This window comes from Bidens hawaiensis, unplaced genomic scaffold, assembly GCF_021521415.1.
Source record: "Bidens hawaiensis isolate Kalapana, Puna unplaced genomic scaffold, B.hawaiensis_p1.1 tig00054990_1, whole genome shotgun sequence".
Taxonomy (NCBI): Eukaryota; Viridiplantae; Streptophyta; class Magnoliopsida; order Asterales; family Asteraceae; genus Bidens; species Bidens hawaiensis.
This window is the reverse complement of record NW_027499924.1, coordinates 30535-51826: the sequence shown is the minus strand read 5'-3', so window position 1 is coordinate 51826 and position 21292 is coordinate 30535. Positions and strand designations below refer to the sequence as shown.

The following is a 21292-nucleotide window of genomic DNA, read 5'->3' as shown; positions in this document are numbered from 1 at the left end:
CTTTTAAGGCAATGACAAGGAAAAGTGAAAGATACTTCACTACCTTTATTGACGACTATAGTTGTTATGGGTATGTGTACTTGTTAAGACACAAAGATGAAGCTTTTGAAATGTTCAAAATCTTCCAAAATGAAGTACAAAATCAACTCGATAAAACCATCAAAGTACTTCGTTCGGATAGAGGAGGTGAATACCTAAGTGATGCTTTCCAAGATCATCTTAGAAGTTGTGGGATCATCTCACAACTTACTCCACCGGGAACACCACAACATAATGGTGTGTCCGAGAGGAGAAATCAAACTCTATTAGATATGGTTCGATCTATGATGGCTAGAAGCACATTGCCTCTATTATTTTGGGGTTTCGCTTTGCTCTCCGCGGCCCGTATTCTAAATATGGCCCCAACCAAGAAAGTGGACAAGACACCTTTTGAAATATGGAATGGAAGGGCTCCATCATTAACATATTTAAAGGTATGGGGTTGTGAGGCTTATGTCAAGAACAACACCCAAAACAAACTTGAAAGTCGGTCCACTAAGTGTATCTTTGTAGGATATCCCAAGGACTCCATGGGATATTATTTCTACAACCCAACCGAGCAAAAGGTGTTCGTTGCTCGAAAGGCCGAGTTCTTGGAAACTAAGTTCCTTATGGAATGTACTAGTAGAACAGTGGAACTCGAGGAGGATCGAGAACCACAAGCCGATACACGTTTGGTTGACACTAGCAATCAACAAGAGGTTGTTGAGAATGATGAAATGGTTGATCAAAACAAACTAAACGTTCGCAAATCCGGTAGAATTAGACATCCACCCGAAAGATATAGATTTTTCATGGATGGATGCTATGGGGTAGATTCGGATGAACCCATCACATACCGTGATGCAATGTCACAATCCGATTGTGACAATGGCTTGAAGCCATGAACGTAGAGATGCAATCCATGCATGACAACCAAGTATGGGATTTGATTGTACCACCTCTTAATTCCAAACCGGTTGGAAGTAAGTGGGTTTTCAAGAAGAAAACCGATATGCATGGAAACTTGGATACTTATAAAGCAAGACTTGTAGCAAAAGGTTTCACTCAAACTCAAGGGGTTGACTATGATGAAACTTTTTCTCCCGTAGCAATGCTAAAGTCTATTAGGATATTGTTTTTCATAGCCGCACATTATGACTATGAGATATGGCAAATGGATGTCAAAACCGCTTTTCTAAATGGGCATCTTGAGGAAGATGTCTATATGGTTCAACCCGAAGGTTTTGTCGATCCACAACATCCTAACAAAGTATGCAAGTTAAAGAAATCAATCTATGGATTGAAACAAGCATCTAGAAGTTGGAATCACCATTTTGATGAAGAAGTTAAGAAATTTGGATTCATCAAAAATGGTGATGAAGCTTGTGTGTATAAGAAAGCTAGTGAGAGCATCATTACCTTCTTAGTATTGTATGTTGATGACATACTACTATTTGGGAATGACATTCCAACCATGGAAGGTGTAAAAGCATGGCTTGGAAATTGTTTTTCCATCAAAGATCTTGGTGAAGCCGCCTATATTTTGGGAATAAAGATCTATAGAGATAGATCAAGGCGGTTAATAGGTTTAAACCAAAGTGCATACATTGACAAAATCCTGAAAAGGTTCAAGATGGAGAACTCTAAGAGAGGTTTGGTACCTATTCAAAGAGGAACGATATTGAGTGTGTCTCAATGTCCAAGCTCAAAGGAAGAGCAAGATAAAATGAATGGGATCCCATACGTATCGGCTATTGGATCCATCATGTATGCAATGGTATGCACTAGACCGGATGTGTCATGCGCTTTAAGCATGACAAGTAGATTCCAACATAATCCGGGAAGTAGCCATTGGATGGCGGTCAAGAGTATATTGAAATACCTTAGAAGGACTAAGGATATGTTTCTAATATACGGTTCGGGTGAGGAGGAACTCGTCGTAAAGGGTTACACGAATGCGAGTTCCAAACCGATCGAAATGATTCTCGATCACAATCGGGATATGTTTTCGTTATGAATGGTGGAGCAGTCTCTTGGAAGAGCTCGAAACAAGATGTGGTAGCTTTGTCCACTACAGAATCGGAATACATCGCCACCTCATTGGCAGCTTAAGAAGCTGCGTGGATTAGGAAATTCATTGCGGACCTAGGGGTGGTCCGTACCATTCAGGACCCTCTAGAAATCTTTTGTGACAATGAGGGTGCGATTGCTCAAATCAAGGAACCTCGTGCTCATCCAAAGACGAGGCACATTGAGCGGAGGTTCAACTACATAAGGGATGAAGTTGAGAAAGGAAAGATATGTATTCGCAAAGTTCACACCGATCAAAACATTGCGGATCCACTCACGAAGCTCCTTGAAAGGCCAAAGCATGAAGGTCACACTTGTGCCTTAGGACTTCGATATTCTAGTGATTGGATATGATCTAATTTTGTATTTGGATATCGGAACAATTGTTATTTTCACTCATTCATATGATTATGGTTTATCATTATGACATATTTTGAGTTACGTTCCATTTTAGTATGTTTAAATCCATGAATAAGTTAATTATTCTAAATGTCCGTAGTCGCTCATAATTGTGGGAACAAGTATGAAGGTAAGACTATTATGAACTTGGATCGGTAGATATTCATAAGGTATGAATATAGAGCAAAAGGTTGCTGCCAAGGTTTATAGATATTTATAGGATATAAATATTGGACTGACCCGCTCTCAAAGGTTACTACATGGAATCTTTCTGATTGATCATAAGTAAATTTGAGTAAAAGGCGAATATCATAGTATCCTCCGACCTGAGATACATATTGGGTCTTGATATTCACCAACTATTATACTTTGACTTAGTTCTTCGATGCTCTGAAACATGACAGTACATAAGTCTAAGATCAGGTATAGTAAGAGGTGATTGTGAGAGACGTATGTAGTCAAGAGGGGATTTGTCCCTCTTATTCGTTGAGAGTAAGATGTCTAAGGCCTGCTAAGCTAAATCAACAGAGAATGATCACTCTGTCTCTGGATTTGACATGACATCCGTGGCAAAAGGATAAATGATAGATTCACCTAAATCATTTCAAGTAAGGGACTTGAAGGGGATGATGTTATTGAATGGCACTTCGTCATGCGTATTAGGGGTAGTAAACCATAGTTAGGCGGTATTTGCTACTTGCATCAATCTTCTATGTATCTTGTGCAAGTGGGAGATTGTTGGACTCGGTCTGCCCAAGACACATATCATTATTGATGTGGCTAGTACGTTATGATCCAAGTCGGGTCATACCCAATAACAAGCTAGACAAACACCAATAATATTTGTTTATATATGATATGATCATAACAAACAAATATTAACACTTGAGTTATTTGGAAAGGGGTTTCTAAATACATTGTACTTGTGAAATAAATAAATCATATGGATGATTTATACTTTGAGAGAGAGCATTCCATAGTGTTATTTAAGATGGTTAAATAACAATATGTGAATAATTGTTACCAAGCATGTTACCTATATTGTGTTATATTTATTTTGGGAAATAACACAATGTGAGTTTTATAATATAAAACTTATTTAAAGACAAAAATATATATATAATTTGAAATGGGTGAGAGGGTGGCCGCCCCCCCCCCTTACTCTCTTACACCTTTTATTTTATATTATTATGTTTTCTTTAGTGGAGACATGCATTGGATGTGAGTGGGTGCCATGGGTGGTGCTTCCATTAACTCTCTAACTCTCTTTCATTCATTCATACAATTTTTTGCAAGTAACAAAACATTCCTCTCTTCCTTTTCTCTCCCATTTTCGGCCACAAGGAAGAACATCAAAGAGGAGTTGGTTTTTCAAGTGAATCCTAGCTAAACAAAGGTGTATTGTCGGAGGCTTGGGGTATGCTAGCTTGAGGAGCTTCCATATTCAAGTTCTTGCATTTCAATCACTCTTTCTTCACCCGGTTTTTGGTTTACTTGAAAGGTAGTTTAACATGCATGAACTTATAGTGACATGCATGTGTTTGATAGTATGTATTTCGTATATGGATCCGGGTTTGGGTTTTGCATGTATAAAATTAGTTTTATACACTATAAACTAACAAGATTTAAAACATTTATCCGCTGCGTTTTTTGGTAAAAGTAAGGTTTTATCACTTTGATAATCTTGTTAAAACCCAACAAATTCGATATCGATTTGTGAATGTTTGAGCTCATCTCAACCTATATAGCTTAAGATCCGATATGGATAAAGAACCAAGAACTCCTTCATGAAAGAAATTAGGTGGGTCATACATTGAGGAGGTGAATTGAAAAAAAAAGGCTTCGGTTTTTATCGGGTGATCCGTTAATATGTGTGACACAGTTAAACAGTTGATATCATAAGTCAAGGGGGTGATTGTAAGACCAATAATTTGTGACTTGCGTTATCAATATGGCGAGACTCGTAATATATTTATGGTCAAGCTAATAATTAAAGTGGGCGAAAAATCCGGATACAAGACAAGAGCTTCGATGCACGCGTTTAGCTTTCAATGGGAGAGAGCTTCTAGAATATTTACTATTTTGCCATAAATAAGGACTTGTATTGTCTTTGTTTGTGTATGTTTTTAAGGTGTAATCAACCACCCAAGGGGAGCTCACCTTGGATGAGATTGGTTTGTTTAATGTTATGAATCTTTAATTACCAATCACGGAGTCGCTCAATATTGTCTTTATATTATTTGTTCGATCGTTATCAATAACAAAATCCGTTTGTTGTGTTAGGTCTGGCGTTAGGGACCTACAATAAGGGTGAACTTCTTCACCTGACACCAAGCGGAATGACTATGTCATCTCTATGTAACACCACTCTAAATCATTAACTTGAAACATGCTCAAAAGAAATTAATGTGTTAACGATAAGCTAGTGAATTCACAACGTAAAATAAATAACACAAAGATATAAAATAAATAACACAAAGATATCCTCATTGTATACGTCCACCATTCAACAAGAAAGTAAGTGTTGATCAATTATACAGGAAGAGAAGTTATTTTCTCTCTCATGTTAAATGCCTCACCTTAGACAACTACTTAGTAGAGAATGGTTATCCTATATCAATCTCCGCATGTATGCAAACAGTATATCATAATTGACCATGTTTTGGTTCCACACGTTAGAGTAGGAGTAAGCCTCATGTCTAACCTCGTAGTTCCTTAATTGGAATAGTAAACATCTTTGTGTTTATATAAAAAGTAGTAAACAGTGGGCTTATGGTTACCCTTCATCACGTTATAGTACTCATATATGTATTACATGATGAGTTTATGGCTCTTGCCAATTTCCCAAAATGATAACATCTTTGCGTTTATATTAAAAGTAGTAAATAGTGATCGAGCTTGAATCTTCCCAAGATAAAACAAAAGGGGGGAAGCAAGTTTACGGAACTTACCTTATAACACAACAAGCAATAGTGTGACAACCGTGACTTTTCTTATACAAGTCTACTGTATATTCTTTTTGCACGAACACTTTACTAAGAATCATGTTTTTCGAGACATAAAATTTGAAGAGCATTTGGCATTCCAATGGATTTTGGATACACATACTAGAGTCATTGTTGGGGAATTTTTGTAGAAAAACGGGTATCTTTGAAAATTTGAGAGTCGTGAGAGCACTTTTAGATCAAAACTATTTGTGATTTCCAAATGTTTTGATCGAATAAAGCTCAGATTGAGAGCATGAATCGAGTACGGATTATTAAGAGAGTTTGATGAACTGTATGATCAAGTTACAGTTTATTAGGGTTATGGGTGTTGGTAACTAGGGCTATCCAAACTTCTCGTAGCTCAATGCACCCTCGGAAATTGCTCAAAAAATGCTCATTTAATTTCGACTTGGTTTGGAAATGAGTTGTTCGCCTCCGTTCAGTTTAAAAACAAGCCAAGCACAAGCAAAGCCTCGCTCGGTTTGGTTCGTTTTTTTTGCTGGAATTATTTTTTATTTATTAGTTTTATATATAAATTTTATGTGTGTGCGTATTGATATGGTCTAAAATATATATATTATTATATAAATATTTCTTACATTTTTAAGTACTTTTGAGCTAGATTTTAATGAATATTATTCTTAGTTGGCTCATGTGTGATTGTTTAAAGATTTTACGAGTCAACGAGCTAAACAAGTAATTTATTGGTTTTCTTAAATAATAAAGTTAAAAGTTTGAAAATATAAAAGAATGCTTATACGATGTAATTAAGAGAAAGGTGAAAAAATAATTGAAGTCTTTCAATTTGAATGAATGATTAAATAATTGTTAATAATCAAAATACTCTTTTAAATATGTACACAGTTGTAATTGGTGGAATATCTCATCAAATTAAATAATTTGATTGGCCCAAGTAAAATTATGTGGAGCTAAATATGACGTGGGCTTTGTTGTGATGGGTTTGGCGGCTACACACAATGACGTTTACGAGAAACTAATATAAATGATACAGAGGCAATCAGTAGGAGGATTTTCCTCGGGGGGGGGGGGGGGGGGAGCCAACAAGCCAAAAGAGAACGAAGAATTATTAGAGAAAGGCCACGAGAGAAGGTCAGCCGCAAGGAGAGAAAAGTATTTTGGTTTGAGCGGAGAGCGTTAGGGTTTAACACCTACTCAACCATACATCCTTATTATTTGGTTTGAATCTATTATTTTCATCATGAACTCATTGTTTGAACTTATTTATTTTGGTTTGTTCTTAAGTATGATTGTTGGCTAAACCCTTATACCACCTAGGCTTTATGATGAACTTTTGTTGACGTTGGATTTTAGCTTGGATTTTGTTTTTGTTATGGTTTATGATTAAGTAAAAGGTTTATTGTTATTCATTCGATGCATATGTGTGCTTAGGATTGTTTGGTGAATTTATTGTTTCACAGTTTCCTTGATGATTGTCTCATATATTAGGATTCTGTTAGGTCATCTACTGTGTGTTTTTCACTAGTTTATGGTTGATATGCATTAAAATTATAGGAACAATATTAATAAATCAAATATACCTAAGTGTGCTGCTAATCTAAATAGCTGTAAGGTGATAGATTATATGATAAGTCTTGGTTGATTAAGATTGCTAGATTTAGTTCTTCGTAAGGAGTCCGTCTAGGTTTGATTTTTCAGCTTTGTTTATCTAGTCGAGTGAATACTTTAAACTACCTTTGATTTCCGCGCTGTAAGGTAGGATTTCATTATAGAGGTACTTGTCATAAAATAATTAGCGACCGTAAGCGAGTCTAATTAAACTGGTGTTTTTAAGAACTTAATAGAAATCCACATGTGTCTTCTTGAGAAGGGTCAGGGGTCCTGTTCGGGTTTTCTTTAAGTGACTATTTTATGATACCGGTTCCATAACATAGCATTTTCAACTATTTGATAATTGATACATTAGGGATTCTAGCCTAGGTGGTTGCTTGTCATCATTTGAATTAAGTCTAGGTTTAAGTCGTCTTTAAGTTTTAGTGATTAATTTAATATTAGTTTAATATTAGTTTTTAGTAAAACCCCCCAATAATAATAAATAAATAGTCGTGTCTGTAGTTGAGTCTAATTTAGCTAGTTTACGTAATTTAAAGAGTCTCGTGGGTTCGATATCCGGACTTACTTAGCTGTACTAGAGTCAACCGGTTCACTTGCCGGTTAGTAGTTTTAGTTTAGTTAAGAGTCTAGAATTTATTACTTAATGTCTAGATTAGCGTGTTTTTATTAGACTACTTTTAGCACATCACGTATATTTATATATAAGTATACTATTTTTTTTTAAGTTTTTAAAATTTCTCTCTTTTGTGTTGACTTCATAAGTCAAATTTAAACCATAGTCGCTCGTTTTATATATGTTTTCTTGTTAACTATGAGTTTTAGACATTTTAAAGTTAAAATTTTAGACTTTTTAGAGTTAAACGTCTTGAATTAGTGATAGTTTGGAGTTTTAAAAATTTACAATTGAAAACTTTGTACGAAATCAAGGAAAACCAAGCTGAACCAAGCCGCTCGATTTCAAACCAAACCAAGTTCAAGCATAAGAATATCATTGTTTTTTTTAAATTCAATCCGCTCGGTTCGACTCGCTTTCAAACCAAACCAAGTATGAGCAAGCCTGGGGTCATTTCGGCTCGACCCTAGCCAGGGGCTCTGTCCCTTGGACCCAACTACCAGGGGCGCTGCCCTCGGACCCCCGTCAAGGGCCGGGGGCATTGCCTCTTTGGAACCTCCGTCACTTAAGGGTTTTGCCCCTAAGTACCTATAGAGTTAAAATCATAATAAAATCAAATAAGCGTGCACCTACACTCTCGCTTATTTCGATTCATATTACGATTAACTTGATCATCAAGTTAATCCCTAATTAGTAATTGCACTATTATTATAGCTAACAGTCATTATTACATCAAGTGTGTGTATATCATTTATATTTGTCATATATATTATTTTCAAGTCAAATGTATTGCATATTAATATGTATAATTATACATTGAAATAGTTGTTAACTTAGTTTTGTCATAGAAAAAGCCTCTTGTAAATTCATAAAATTATACAAACACTAGTCGTAATTATTGTAGCAAATCAAGCCATGTATTTTACAGTAACTCGTGTATTTAAAGTTTAATAATCATTAAACAAATCTAATGTTATTTTCTTAAACCCTCAACTAGTTGAATTTTACAATAACTTAAATATTTTATAAGATAACAAGGCTTTTTGAAGAAACCATCACTAGCCACTAAGCAACACCATCTTACACCACCTTACGCCACCACTTCACCACCACCCTCCACCCCACAGCCTACCCTCTCTCCTATTTTCTACCAGAAAACTACCTACCACTTTACTCGGCTATATCCCTCTCAATTTTGTACCAAATAGTCCTATTTTTCCCCCTGGAATGATCCTTTACCTCTTCCTTAAATAACCCAACTAGCCCCGATCGATTTCATGGAGATTTCGACCTCCAAACAGCCTTCACACAACAATTACGCCAAAAACGCAGTTGTCGTGCTATCCCTTAATTTTCATAAAGTTCAAGATAATTAAAAAACTCCAAATCCTATGATTCTTTCGCCAATCTCCTTGGACCTAAAATGTATTCATTTTCGACGAAACTCTTGATCGCTTGAGCTTCCTTAAAAATTATCACACTTTCCTCTTTATTGTCGTCCTTCATCGAACTTTAACATCAAAAACTATGTCCATACACATTTGAAGCTTCAAAGGCTGATTTATAAAGAGATTCGTCCATTTTCTAGATGTTTTCATGATTCATATTTAAATTTTAGCATTTGATGATAACTAGTTACATACATGATATTGCATTTTGATTCTAAGTGTACGTTTGATCATTCATCATAAAAACAAGTTCCAGACTCATTTAAAAGAAATCATTTTGATTAACTACCATAGCAATCATGTAAAACATCATTTTTTATTCAAATCAATCAACGAAACACGCCCTAATTTCTCTATCTATTCAAGCTTTTTGTATCAGGAGAGCCTTTGCACTTTACAGATTAAATCGCATGTATACATAAAACACAAACATAAATGAACGAACATAAACAAACAGTTCATAAACATAATTGAATAAAGATAAACAAACATACAAGAACAAACATAAATAAACACAAACATAATTTGACATAACATAACACACTTAAATGAACACAAACGGACATAAATGAACAAACATAAAGGAGCGTTAACGAACATAAATGAACGAACGAAACATCCGATCATGTTCGTTTATTAAATAAACAAATTTCCCACCGAACGTTCAGTTCATTTACAGGCCTAAAAATATGTGTCTATACTTTAAATCCAGGATTGCTAGGCGTTGGGTTATTATACCGATGCTAGACCCAAATCCATCCATCAAAAACTAGAAGCCCGACCAGACCCGAATCTACCTTTGTAACCGATGATCACCCCTGTGCTCAAAGATTCCAATTCTCCATCTTTTTCTCAAACATAAACATATTATAAACCCTCACAACAAAACCACCACTGAAACACAACTTCGAACTCATCGAATCAATCAGTAACCCAAATCATGGACGAAGAACTACTCGAACTCCAACGCCAATTCGAATCCGCCCAACAAGCCAAATCCAGCATCCGATTATCCGAACGAAACGTCGTCGAATTGGTCCAAAAGCTTCAACACCTCCAAATCATCAATTTTGATCTTCTTCACACCGTTTCCGGCAAAGAATACATCACTCCGGTAACGTAATTGAACTGGGTCAAACTTCGTTTTGTCCCATTTTGACTTAATTGTTTTAATTTCTTGTTATAATAATTAGGATCAATTGCAGGTTGAACTGGGTCAAAGTTCTTTTTGTGTAATTTTCATCTAATTGTTTCAATTTCTTGTAATAATTAGGATCAATTGCGGGTTGAACTGGTTCTTTTTGTGAAATTTTGATCTTATTGTTTTAGTTTCTTGTAATAATTAGGGTCAATTACGAGTTGGCATTGTTTCCGAAGTCAAGAAATTAGGGCGTGTTCGTTGGTTGATGTAAATAATCAACTGGGTCAATGTTCTTTTTGCGTAATTTTGACTTAATTGTTTTAATTTCTTGTAATAAGTAGGATCAGTTGCGGGTTGAGATTGTTTCCGAAATCAAGAAATTAGGGTGTGTTTTGTTGATTGATGTAAATAATCAATTGGGCCAATGTTCTTTTTGCGTAATCTTGACTTAATTGTTTTAATTTTATGCAATAATTAGGATCAGTTGCGGGTTGAGATTGTTTTGGAGATTAAGAAGTTGGGGCGTGTATCGGTGATTGATCTTGCGGATAGTGTTGGTGTTGATTTGTACCATGTGGAGAAACAAGCACAGATTGTTGTGGCGAATGATCCGATGTTGATGTTGGTTAATGGTGAAGTTGTGTCGGATTGGTATTGGGATAGTGTTTGTGAGGAGGTGAATGATCGGCTGCAGGAATGCAGTCAGATTGCGCTTGCGGAAATTGCGGCGCAGTATCAAGTTGGGTCGGAGTTGCTCATGACGGTGTTGGAGCCTCGACTTGGATCTCTGGTATTATAAAGATGATTTATGTGTTTCTAGTGTTAGCGTTAGGAAAATGTTTAAAACCTAAACGAACAGTTCACGAACATAAATGAAGAAGTCTAATGCATCACAATTTATCCAAAAACACATTGAAATTAGTGGTTTAAATTTATATGAACATAACTACTTATGTATTTACTAACTTTTAAACGAACATATATGAAGATAAATAAATGAACGTAAATGAACAAACAAACATGTGTTCATGTTCGCTTGTTTAATTAAATGAAGAAAAATTTTTCTTCATGTTTGTTCGTTTATTAAATAAGCGAACTTCCCACTGAATAGGTCACGAACAATTTATAAATGTTCGGTTCGTTTACAGGCCTAAATATGTTTTAGCTGGTCTAATGTGCCTGATGATTGCTTATTATGTTGTGTGACATGTAGATAAAAGGCAGACTTGAAGGCGGACAACTGTACACACCAGCATATGTTGCACGTGTTAATGCGATGGTTCGTGGGGCTGCTAGAGGCATCACCGTCCCTATGAATCTATCAGCATTGTGGAGTTCGTTGCAGTTGTTATTACAAGAAATGGATGGTGCAAGTGGTGTGGCTGTTGAAGGATCCTTTTTCCAATCAATGTTCAATGGATTGGTGAAAGAAGGGCAAGTTCTTGGATCGGTTCGTGCTGGAGTTCATTGGACGCCTTGTGTAAGTGACTAATCATTTGATGTTTGATTTGTTATTGTTTATAATTGTTGGTTGGTGATCTGATAAAGTAAATTCATCATGTAGGTGTTTGCCATTGCTCAAAGGGACTGTGTCGATTCCTTCTTTTCACAAGTATGTAGTCATAGTTAATAATTCTATCATATACCATTTGATAAGTTTATTGTCAGCTAAATAGTATTGTGTGTGTGTTGCAGAACTCTGTTGTCAGCTATGAAGCTTTGCATAAACTTGGGATTACACAGCCCGTTCAGTTTCTTCAGGTATTGGAAGTCTGTAATGTGTATGACGTAACTTTATAGGATTAAAGAAAGCTTTTTTATAATATTAATCTAATCAAGGATGTTATTCATGTATGTGAATTTAGTCCAGATATCCCGAGGGTATACCATTGGAAACTTTGTTTGTTCACTCATCGACTGTTGACATGTTGGATGCTGCGGTTGAGGATGCCATAGAACGTGGTAGTTGGTAAGGGCTCTGCTAAAACATCTTTCTGTTTTTCTTCTAATTTTCTATTAAGTTTCTATCTTTTCAAATATATATAGGCATATTATTAACTGAACTCTTATTCCTGCAGGATTGATTCACTTTCTGTTTTGCCAGCATCCTTTGTTTCCCAGGATGCACATAAATTGTTGTCTCTTTGCCCGTCCATACAGACCGCCCTAAAGGTAGTTATAGGGAAAATTTTCAACTTATGCTTACAAGGCTGACGGAATCAATAAGATTTACTTAGTTAGTAGTTATTATGTTTCTTTTCAGGTTAATAAAGCACTCATTTTAGGAGATTTGTATGTTTTCAGCGCCGCTTTTGTCAAGGTACAATCCTATAATACAAGGGTCTTAAGCGGGTCGTGTTCACGGGTTGGCGGGTCCAATGTGGTACCTAAAATTCGTGTCAGACACGTGAACACGTGAACCTGAACACGACACACATATTCGCAGGTTGACCCGAATACAGCTATTGGACCGGAAATTATTCCATTTTTTTCATCGGGTCTGGGTAGAGACCAAAGATCTTGAGTGACTGATCCGGCAGAACAACTTAAAGGATAAAGAAATGTCGTTAATTTCTTCATGCTTGTTGACTTATTAATTTTTTAAATTTACATGTTTACAATGGAAAAATAAAAGTTTATATAAAGCAATTACAATTTACTTATAAAATCTTTTGTCAATTTCTTTCTTAGTTTTAAATTTTGGCATAGAATACCCAACCAATTTAATTTATTGCATAAAACACATTTTATTAAAATCAAAATAAATAAATGGGTTAACTAACGGATTCGACCTAAATCTGACCCGAACCCGTTTTTACAAAATCCAAACCCTGCGAATTTCGTGTTAGGTTCATGTCGTGTCAGAAATTCACTCCTAAATACAAAAGCTCCCTTTTCCCCCTTGTGAAAAATGGTTAAAGTATTCTAGGTGTTGTTTTGCAGGATCTGTATGAACGTATGGAAAAAGATTTGGACACCATTAATTTTGCTGGGCTTATTGATGAATTACATGTCACCAAAGCTGCTAAATCAGGACAAGAAACAAGTAGCTCTCCTGATTTCAATGACACGAGTAGTGAAACGGGGTCGACCAAACAAGCAGCAGATAAGGGGTCAAAGAAAAAGAAAGGGAAATCCAACACAAATACAAAAACAGTTGATAGTAGCTCAGAAAATCAAGAACCTGTTGCTGCTAAATCAAAGAAAAACCAAAGAAAAAACAAGGGTACATCTTCATCAACTGCGCCCGACCCGAAGTCGAATAAAGTCAAAGAAGAAAGTCCTGCTATTTTTTCAGAAGAAGAATTATGTCAAAAGTTAACTGAACTTGTTCCAGACTTTGAAGATCAAGGTGAGTTCGTTACTTCATTATTGTTCTATTAGTTTTCTTTATGTTTGAAAAAACATTTGTGACACGAGTATATGATACTGTAGGCGTTGACCCGGACACAGTTCTTGTACCTTTAGCTAATCATTTAAGACCCATGCTGGTTAGTGCATGGAATGAGAGAAAAAAGGCTGCGTTTACAGATAACACACAGAAAATCAAACGTGTACTTGATAATTTGCAAAAGAAACTTGATGAGGTATTAATTAAATATTTTTATGTTAGGCAAATAGTATTCTATATTCTAATGTCTCTCTTATATCTCTTTGTTGCAGTCTTCACTGAATATTCAGCTATATGAAAAAGGTTTGGACCTGTTTGATGACAACCCAACAACCTCGGTAACTTAAACCTAAAACTCTACAAACGATGCTTGTTATCGATAGAAAGTCTCCTCAAACCTCACTTTGATGCTACACAGGTTCTTTTGCACCGGCATGTACTAAAAACTACAGCTGCTTCTATGGTAGACATGCTTTTATCAAATTTGGTAACACAGCCGAATCTTTGAATCTAAATTAAACTATTTTATAACCCGCATGACTTGATTTAAGAAAACTTGCATGATTATATGGCAATCAAATCAGGATCTGCTCAATAAGTTGAAAAATGGTATTGATGTTCAAGACTTTGACAATAAAGAATCTCTTTCACTAAACTTTGGGGATCGAATTGCTCTGGTATGAGTTTTCTTTTTTTATTTTTATTGAATTTTTTTTTCTCTTTTTTTAATTATTTATTTATTTTTAGTATCAATTTTGATTTTTTGGTTATAGGTAAAGAAACTCGAGGGACCTTTATCTGTAAAGGGTAATGCAGTCGTTGAAGCTTTGGAAGGGAAGGTCAGTCTTTAACTAGTGAAACTTTTGAATTATGTTGGAAATTATTAAAAGTATTTATTTTTCTTTAATGTTTTATGTGACAGCGTGTTGAACCATATATGACAGCACTTAAAGCATTTGCAGATGAGTGGTAGGAAAGATGTTTTATAATCTTGTTATTGAATAATTATAAGGATCGTTAGATTTATCAATCATTTCTATGTATTTGCAGTGGGTTAACTGTGAAAAAGCTTGACAAGAAATTGGAAAGAACTCTCCTCCATTCGTATCGCAAGGTATTTCTTTCTTGAACCTTTTCAGGGTTGAAAAAGTTAACAGTTAAGTGGTAATTTCTTGATGCTACATGACACGTGTTTAAAACTATTTTCAGGATTTGTCTGCTCAAGTTTTTGCTGAAACTGATCCCGTCACCATTCTGCCTAAAGTTGTTTCTCTACTTTATATACAGGTTCATAAATTTATATCTCATTCTTACTTTATAGTTCTTTATTTATGATGCTCATTTCATCTGTTTGCTTTATTGTTGGACCGTAGTTTTATGGAAGAGCACTTCAAGCACCCGGGAGGGCTATTTCTGTTGCAATATCTAAATTAAAGGTACAATATTATCGTTTCCATTAGCGACACTTTGACGAACGAAATTGAAACTTTTTCAAAAAGACCCATTTGACTTATATCTGTTAATATATCAGGATAAACTAGATGACTCAGCATACAAAACCCTAGAGGAGTACCATGCTGCAACCGTGACACTTTTGACACTAATTTCAGCATCGACAGGCGATGTAAGTCGTTATGTATTTTGTTGGTTAAAGTTACTATTTGCTAATACTGGAATCTTTTGTTTTAATTGTTTTTGTTATTAGGAAGAGGATTGTACATCTGACAGAAGTTTAACCAAAAGGGAGTATCTGGAAAGGATGATGCCAGCATTGAAAGGCTTAGTGTCTCAATAGCTTCTTTCTTTCCTTCATGTTTTTGACTCGTTACAGATGATTTAGAAAGAAATAGGTAAACTATGTAGAATATCTGATGGTGTTATGTTACACTCATGGATCTTGAAAAATAGGTAAACTATGGTTTGGATGCTCCGGCCTTTTTAGTTTCTTTGTTTGGGTTGGTTTAGCGAGCTTGAATCAGATTAACCGAATCAATGTTGGATTTTCAAAATAGGTCGTTGTCTTGTTTGACTTTTTCCCTATTTTTGAAAAAAGCTCACAGGACCAGCTGCATTGAAAATAAGCCGAGTTATCTTGGTTTGTAAACGAGCCGAGCTTGATCCTTGATAAGCTTATTTATTTAGTGGTTTAAATTAAGGCTAAATTTTAGTTTTTTTTTTAGTTATAATTCTATTCTTTTAATACTATATACCGAGCCTTTGAGAAACCAGTGTGATTATTTTTTTACTAAAATGCTGTATCACAACTTAATTTACACCCGAGTTAACTCTGAGCTCGAGCCTAAGCTAGTTTTGACTCGTTCATTAAGATATTGAACATTATATCCATGTCTTTTTAGTTACATAAAAGTTCTCAGTTAAAATTCTTAAAAACTGAATCAATGCTAAAATAAAAAATATATCAAAATTGAATCAATGCCAAAATTAATATTATACCGCGTAAATACTAATAATTTTGATTTTATTATTACCCACAATCACTTCTACTCTATTTCTAAATCTCATTAATGCACTGTCCCACGGACAAACAAATTAATTGACCACATAATATTATCAAAAACCGGATACTAGAACTAAAATTAAATTCCACAACTGACGCCTAAGCTAAATCAATTAACTCGGTAGAAAAAAAAATCCAACACGAAAACTGGTTTCATTTCAAAATACCACCAGAATCCACCCACAACGAAAACCAAAAAGAAAATGAATTTAAGAAACGAAACATTCCTGAACACTATTTCTGTAAGAAGCTAGAACATGTTCCTGATGATGACTATGTAAACTGAATAAATATCATATTTCACAAAATCAAACGTAAATCTAGAAACACAATCTGACTAAAAGCATACTTGCTACGGTACAAGAAAGCCTTTACATGTAAAACTTGTCAATGTTGAGGTAATGTTGGTCTTTTATCCAACATCTCATAGTACACAACAAAGTTATCCTGCACAACGATTTTTAACCTTAATTAGTTATGTTGAGATTTAAAAAATCAGTGCTTCGCGTTGAGAAATGGACAAAAATATCATCGAAACACATTAACAAAAGAGACAAAATGTCAACCTTGCGTATCGTTTCCCATGTGTTTGGGTCAAAGCAAACATAAGATCCTCTTTCATATGTATTTGTCTTCACGAGAGGCTCCATGTTTGGAGGCCGCATAAACCACAATCGGTGCTTTCGGTGATAAAACCAACCTCTGTTATATCTGCAAACAAAAATAGTTATTTCTAAAAAAATTTACAACTCTGAACACAAATCAATTTTATAAATGTAATAGGAAATCACTCACAGTTCATTTGCAGCATACAATTGGGCTTCGTCTTTAGGCATACTGTCATGCATAATAAAACTATTAATATTTGCTAGCTAAATAAACTGTAGTTAGAGAAAAACAGAAAAAAAAAAGACACTCAAAAATAAAAAATCCTAATCTTTTAGACAAAAATAGGCACTTAAAAATATAAAATCCGCATCTTTTAGATTAAAAAAAGGCACTTAAAAACATAAAATCTACATCTTTTAGACGGAAAAAGACACTTGAAACTTATAAAGTGTACTTTTAACCAAAAATAGGCCCTTAAAAATATAAAATCCACTCCTTTTAGACAAAAAAAAAGGCACCTAAAATATAAACTCTACCTGTAAAAGATGTAGAACAACGTGTTCAACTGAAACTTTGAAAAATACCGTTGCTGCAACAATCGCAAAAATATTAATTAAACCAAACAAAATAAATAATTATTAAAACAATCACAAACAATAATAAAAAGATCGCTCACGTTTAAAGCAGGCGGCTGCTTAGAATAATAACATTGTGGGACCGTGAAATCCGGGTCACCTTTCACCGGTTCATCTGACCACGGAGAACCAAATGTCCTGTAAAGATTTTCAGCTGAATTTAAGTTTAATCCAAGAGTCGTTAAATCGATCCCGAGTGCGATTGATGTTAGATCAGGGTCACTCATTCTTATTACACTTAACAAACCGAGCAAACCGAATCGATCTTGAGCAGTTTGACTTTGACCAGTGTGCATTGACTTTACGGCCTGATCCCTATAAGGTTGACCCGCACCCGATAACTGTTGCAAGCGGAATTGTGATTGTGATTGTGATTGGTTCGGTTGTGACGGATAATGTTGGATTAGTTGATCAAACGAACCGATTCCAGAAATTTGAGAATTTAGAGGTCTTGAACCGACACCTGGTGGTGGCGCATTTGCCTAATTAAAACTCAAAAAATATAAATATTATTATTATTATTTAGCAGCATACAAAAAGTAGTTTGAATATTTTAAATCAATATTACCTGTGAGTGAAATGACGAGTGCGACCCTTGAAACATATCTAGATTGCTGCTTTGCTGATGTGGACGATGAGATGAAAACGTTCCTCCCAAATTGAATCCTGAAGATCTACCCATCTGCGTTTAATTAACTGTTGAGATTAACATGTGGAATTAAAAAGATGAAAACCCTTGTGAGAATAGTTGTAATCAACCGAAAATTGTGGAGATTGCATCATAGAAACGTTATTGTCATGAAGTTGTTCCTTCGGATGCAAATCCATTCCATAATCAGCATTATTGCCACCTGTACAAAATAAAAAAGATAGTTAACGATATGGGATAGTAGCAGGGGTGAAAAATCAGCATTATTGCCACCTTTAAATCCAGGTAGAGCAGGAAAATCTTCGTTCTGGATGCTAAATTCTTGATTTTGTTGTACAATGGGACTAACACCAAGCCCTTGTTTTCTTAAAGAACCTGAAACTTTCTAATTTAATAAAAAATATATAAATAGCATAAAAAATCTAGGAAGCAAACATAAAATAACATTATCTTCATCTATTTGTTCCTGGGCCCCACCAGAAGAACTGGGCCGACTAATAAGTTGAGGAAAGTCGTTAATATCAAACGGTGAACCGTCATTGTTGTTAACATCGTTAATCATTCCCATTGAGTTAACATGGTTTAGAGAAAGTGAGCCCCCAGAATGATAAGAGTTTCCTAGCATTGACATCACTTGTGGAGAAGCTGCATAATTTTAAAAAAAGACGTATTTAGCCCCACAAATTTATAAGACAGCAACATTAACATCAGTCCCTCAAATTTATGTCACAGTCAACAACTGAGTTCGCATGCAGCGGTTTTGGAATAAACCAAAAACCGAAAATTTGGTTTCAGTTTTCCAGTTTTTACGATTCGCTTTTTCAGTTTTCAGTAATGCAAAACCAAAGCCGAAAAAAAATGCTTTTTGGGGAAAAAAACATAAAGCCAAACCGTTGGTTTTGGGTTAAAATTGGTTATTTTGGTTCGGTTAGGTCGGTTATTTCAGTTAAAGGTCGGTTATTTCAGTTTCATGCACAACCCTAAACGGCTCAACTACTATACTAAAACACTGTACCTTGTTGAAGCATACCACCCATTAATCTTTTCGACCCCTGCATGCCAACATTTCCGGGCCCACTATTAGTGTTCAAACTTAAGCGAGAAGAGAGACCCGGTATGGACAACCCGCCACCTGTACTTAAGCTCCTTCCCACATTACCGCCACCAATAATATTCCCTGCTGAGCTGGAAATTCGTGGGCCCGAATTTCCCAAAATAGGAGACACACCACCCGTGTTTAAACGGTTTCCAATTCCTGCTGATGTGGGGAGAATTCCTGGAATGGAACCGCCAGCTGGATTTGACCCACTACCAAACCCTGGGTTTCCAAAACCCATGCCACCGGGCCCACCGCGATTAGCTAGCCCCGGGTGACCATGTGAGTTCCCATGAGATATCTTCAAAATATGAAATTGCAAATAAAAAAAAAATTAAACAGACAATATATGGAAACGGTACTTTGGGAAGTTAGCTGAAAACAAAACAAACGAGCATGAACCGACAACCGGAGCATGTTCGTCTTTGTTCGTTTTCCTTTAATTAAACAAAGGATCGAACACAAACAATTAAATGAACAGTGTATTCTTGTTCATGTTCGTTCGTTAACACTATAAATGAACGGTTCATGAACGTAAACAAACAAACATAACTGAGTTAAAACCAAACCAACTAAATGTAAACGCGGATAACAATGTGCTGGACCTAAAAATTTAATAAAGCTCGATTAAATTGTAGCGTGCCTAAAAATTTTTAGTAAACATATTATCGAACATAATGTAAAAAACTTAAACAAACATAAACAAATTTTAACGAACGCTCAGGAAAATAAATAAACAAATGAGACTGTGCTCATGTTCGTTCGTTTAACTAAACAAACAATGTTTAATGTTCATGTGTGTTCATTTACAAAATAAATGAACACATACGAACATTCATAAACATAAACGAACAAACGAGGCATTTGTTCATGCTCGTTTGTTTATTAAATAAAGGAACATAAACAGCTTCCAACCAGACGGTTCCCTGAACGTTTGGCTTGTTTAATGGCCTATTAAGAAGTGCATAAATAATAAAGTACCTGAGAAAGAGCAATGGGAACGTTCGATGAAAAACGACCACTGGTAAGATTCCCGCTTGGTTGTTGAAGGCCACTTGTTGGAACGTTAGACATTGTTGAGTTTCTTGAAATGTTGGGTACGTTAAAGCTACCATGAATATTATGCAGCCCTTGAAGAGATCCTGCATAAATCATTATTCACATGTGAGCATACTAACAAAACAATATATGTGATGATGATGATGATGATGATGATGATGATGATGATGATAATAATAATAATAATAATAATTTAATAATAATAATAATAATAATAATAATAAGTGAAACGCACTAACCACTGTGTTGAAAAACAGGGGACGGTGCACCAGATTGAGCAGTGAAAGATGAAGAAAACGGTAGCGCGGAGATGTTATCTTGAAGATTTGAAGATGACCTGTTTAAAGACGACTGGCAACAAACGTTTAACAATTAAAAAACACCAACAATTTAAAGTATAACAAGTTAACTATTAACACTAAGGAAGGTGCAGTACGTTATTAAGCAGCCCTGACATTGAAAAACTGTCAAAATTTCATGCAGAAATATAACCCTTGTCAATTTGCCTTTCTTCGATATAGTTTTCTTAAAAAATTTGATTTCTAAGCTCCTTTTTGTGCTTTATTAACTGAAAAAAAAAGACCAAGATTAGAGCACCAAGTTCTTAAAAACCAATTAAAATTGATTACAAATATATGACTTAACACTAGGATAATAAGTATAAAGTCAAAAACAAGTATCTTGGACACTTGTCTATAATACTAATAAATTAGGCATATTCAGATTAACATTACAAAAAAAACCCTAAAAAAATTCAATACAATCCATCAATAAATTAACCTAAAAGCATCTCATATCAGTATATCAATCAATCAATCCAGCTATCAAGTGCTTCCAAACAGTCCAAAGATTCAAACTTTACCCAAGAAAACTGAATAAAAAAAACTAACCCTAATTAGAAATCGGGTTAACTGATGACCCGATTGAGTTTTGAATCGAATTGGGGGAAACCCAGAAAGCCAAACCCGTAAAGAATCGAAACAGGAATGTAAGCAAAGGTTTGGAGACAGAGAGAATACCCGGAGATGTAGAAGACAACGCGGATCTGCAATTAAAATGTGAA

General features: G+C 35.2%; 2 protein-coding genes and 1 non-coding gene across 3 annotated transcripts; 2 read left to right on the top strand and 1 right to left on the bottom strand.

Annotated features, from left to right (window-relative positions):
* The first annotated feature begins 10011 nt into the window (after positions 1-10011).
* LOC143600860 (E3 UFM1-protein ligase 1 homolog) lies at positions 10012-15476 on the top strand. Its single transcript, XM_077078417.1, has 20 exons — positions 10012-10245; positions 10751-11062; positions 11486-11752; positions 11837-11884; positions 11968-12033; positions 12138-12241; positions 12351-12444; positions 12536-12592; positions 13216-13624; positions 13708-13859; positions 13936-14001; positions 14082-14150; positions 14248-14340; positions 14437-14502; positions 14586-14632; positions 14714-14777; positions 14873-14950; positions 15037-15099; positions 15195-15287; positions 15369-15476. The coding sequence occupies exons 1-20, from the start codon at positions 10072-10074 to the stop codon at positions 15456-15458; spliced, it is 2412 nt and encodes an 803-aa protein (XP_076934532.1). The 5' UTR covers positions 10012-10071; the 3' UTR covers positions 15459-15476.
* Positions 15477-16354: 878 nt separating this feature from the next.
* LOC143600859 (putative NOT transcription complex subunit VIP2) lies at positions 16355-20743 on the bottom strand. The gene is made up of 13 exons (XM_077078416.1): positions 20666-20743; positions 20469-20580; positions 20152-20312; positions 19090-19471; positions 18520-18719; positions 18348-18459; positions 18185-18276; positions 17994-18107; positions 17467-17907; positions 17327-17379; positions 16977-17018; positions 16748-16892; positions 16355-16628 (listed from the first exon to the last, which is right to left on the bottom strand). The coding sequence occupies exons 1-13, from the start codon at positions 20684-20686 to the stop codon at positions 16569-16571; spliced, it is 1935 nt and encodes a 644-aa protein (XP_076934531.1). The 5' UTR covers positions 20687-20743; the 3' UTR covers positions 16355-16568.
* On the top strand, positions 20469-20552 carry LOC143600863 (small nucleolar RNA snoR35). The gene has a single exon (XR_013147556.1). It is a non-coding gene; the product is annotated as a small nucleolar RNA snoR35 (small nucleolar RNA).
* Positions 20744-21292: the final 549 nt, after the last annotated feature.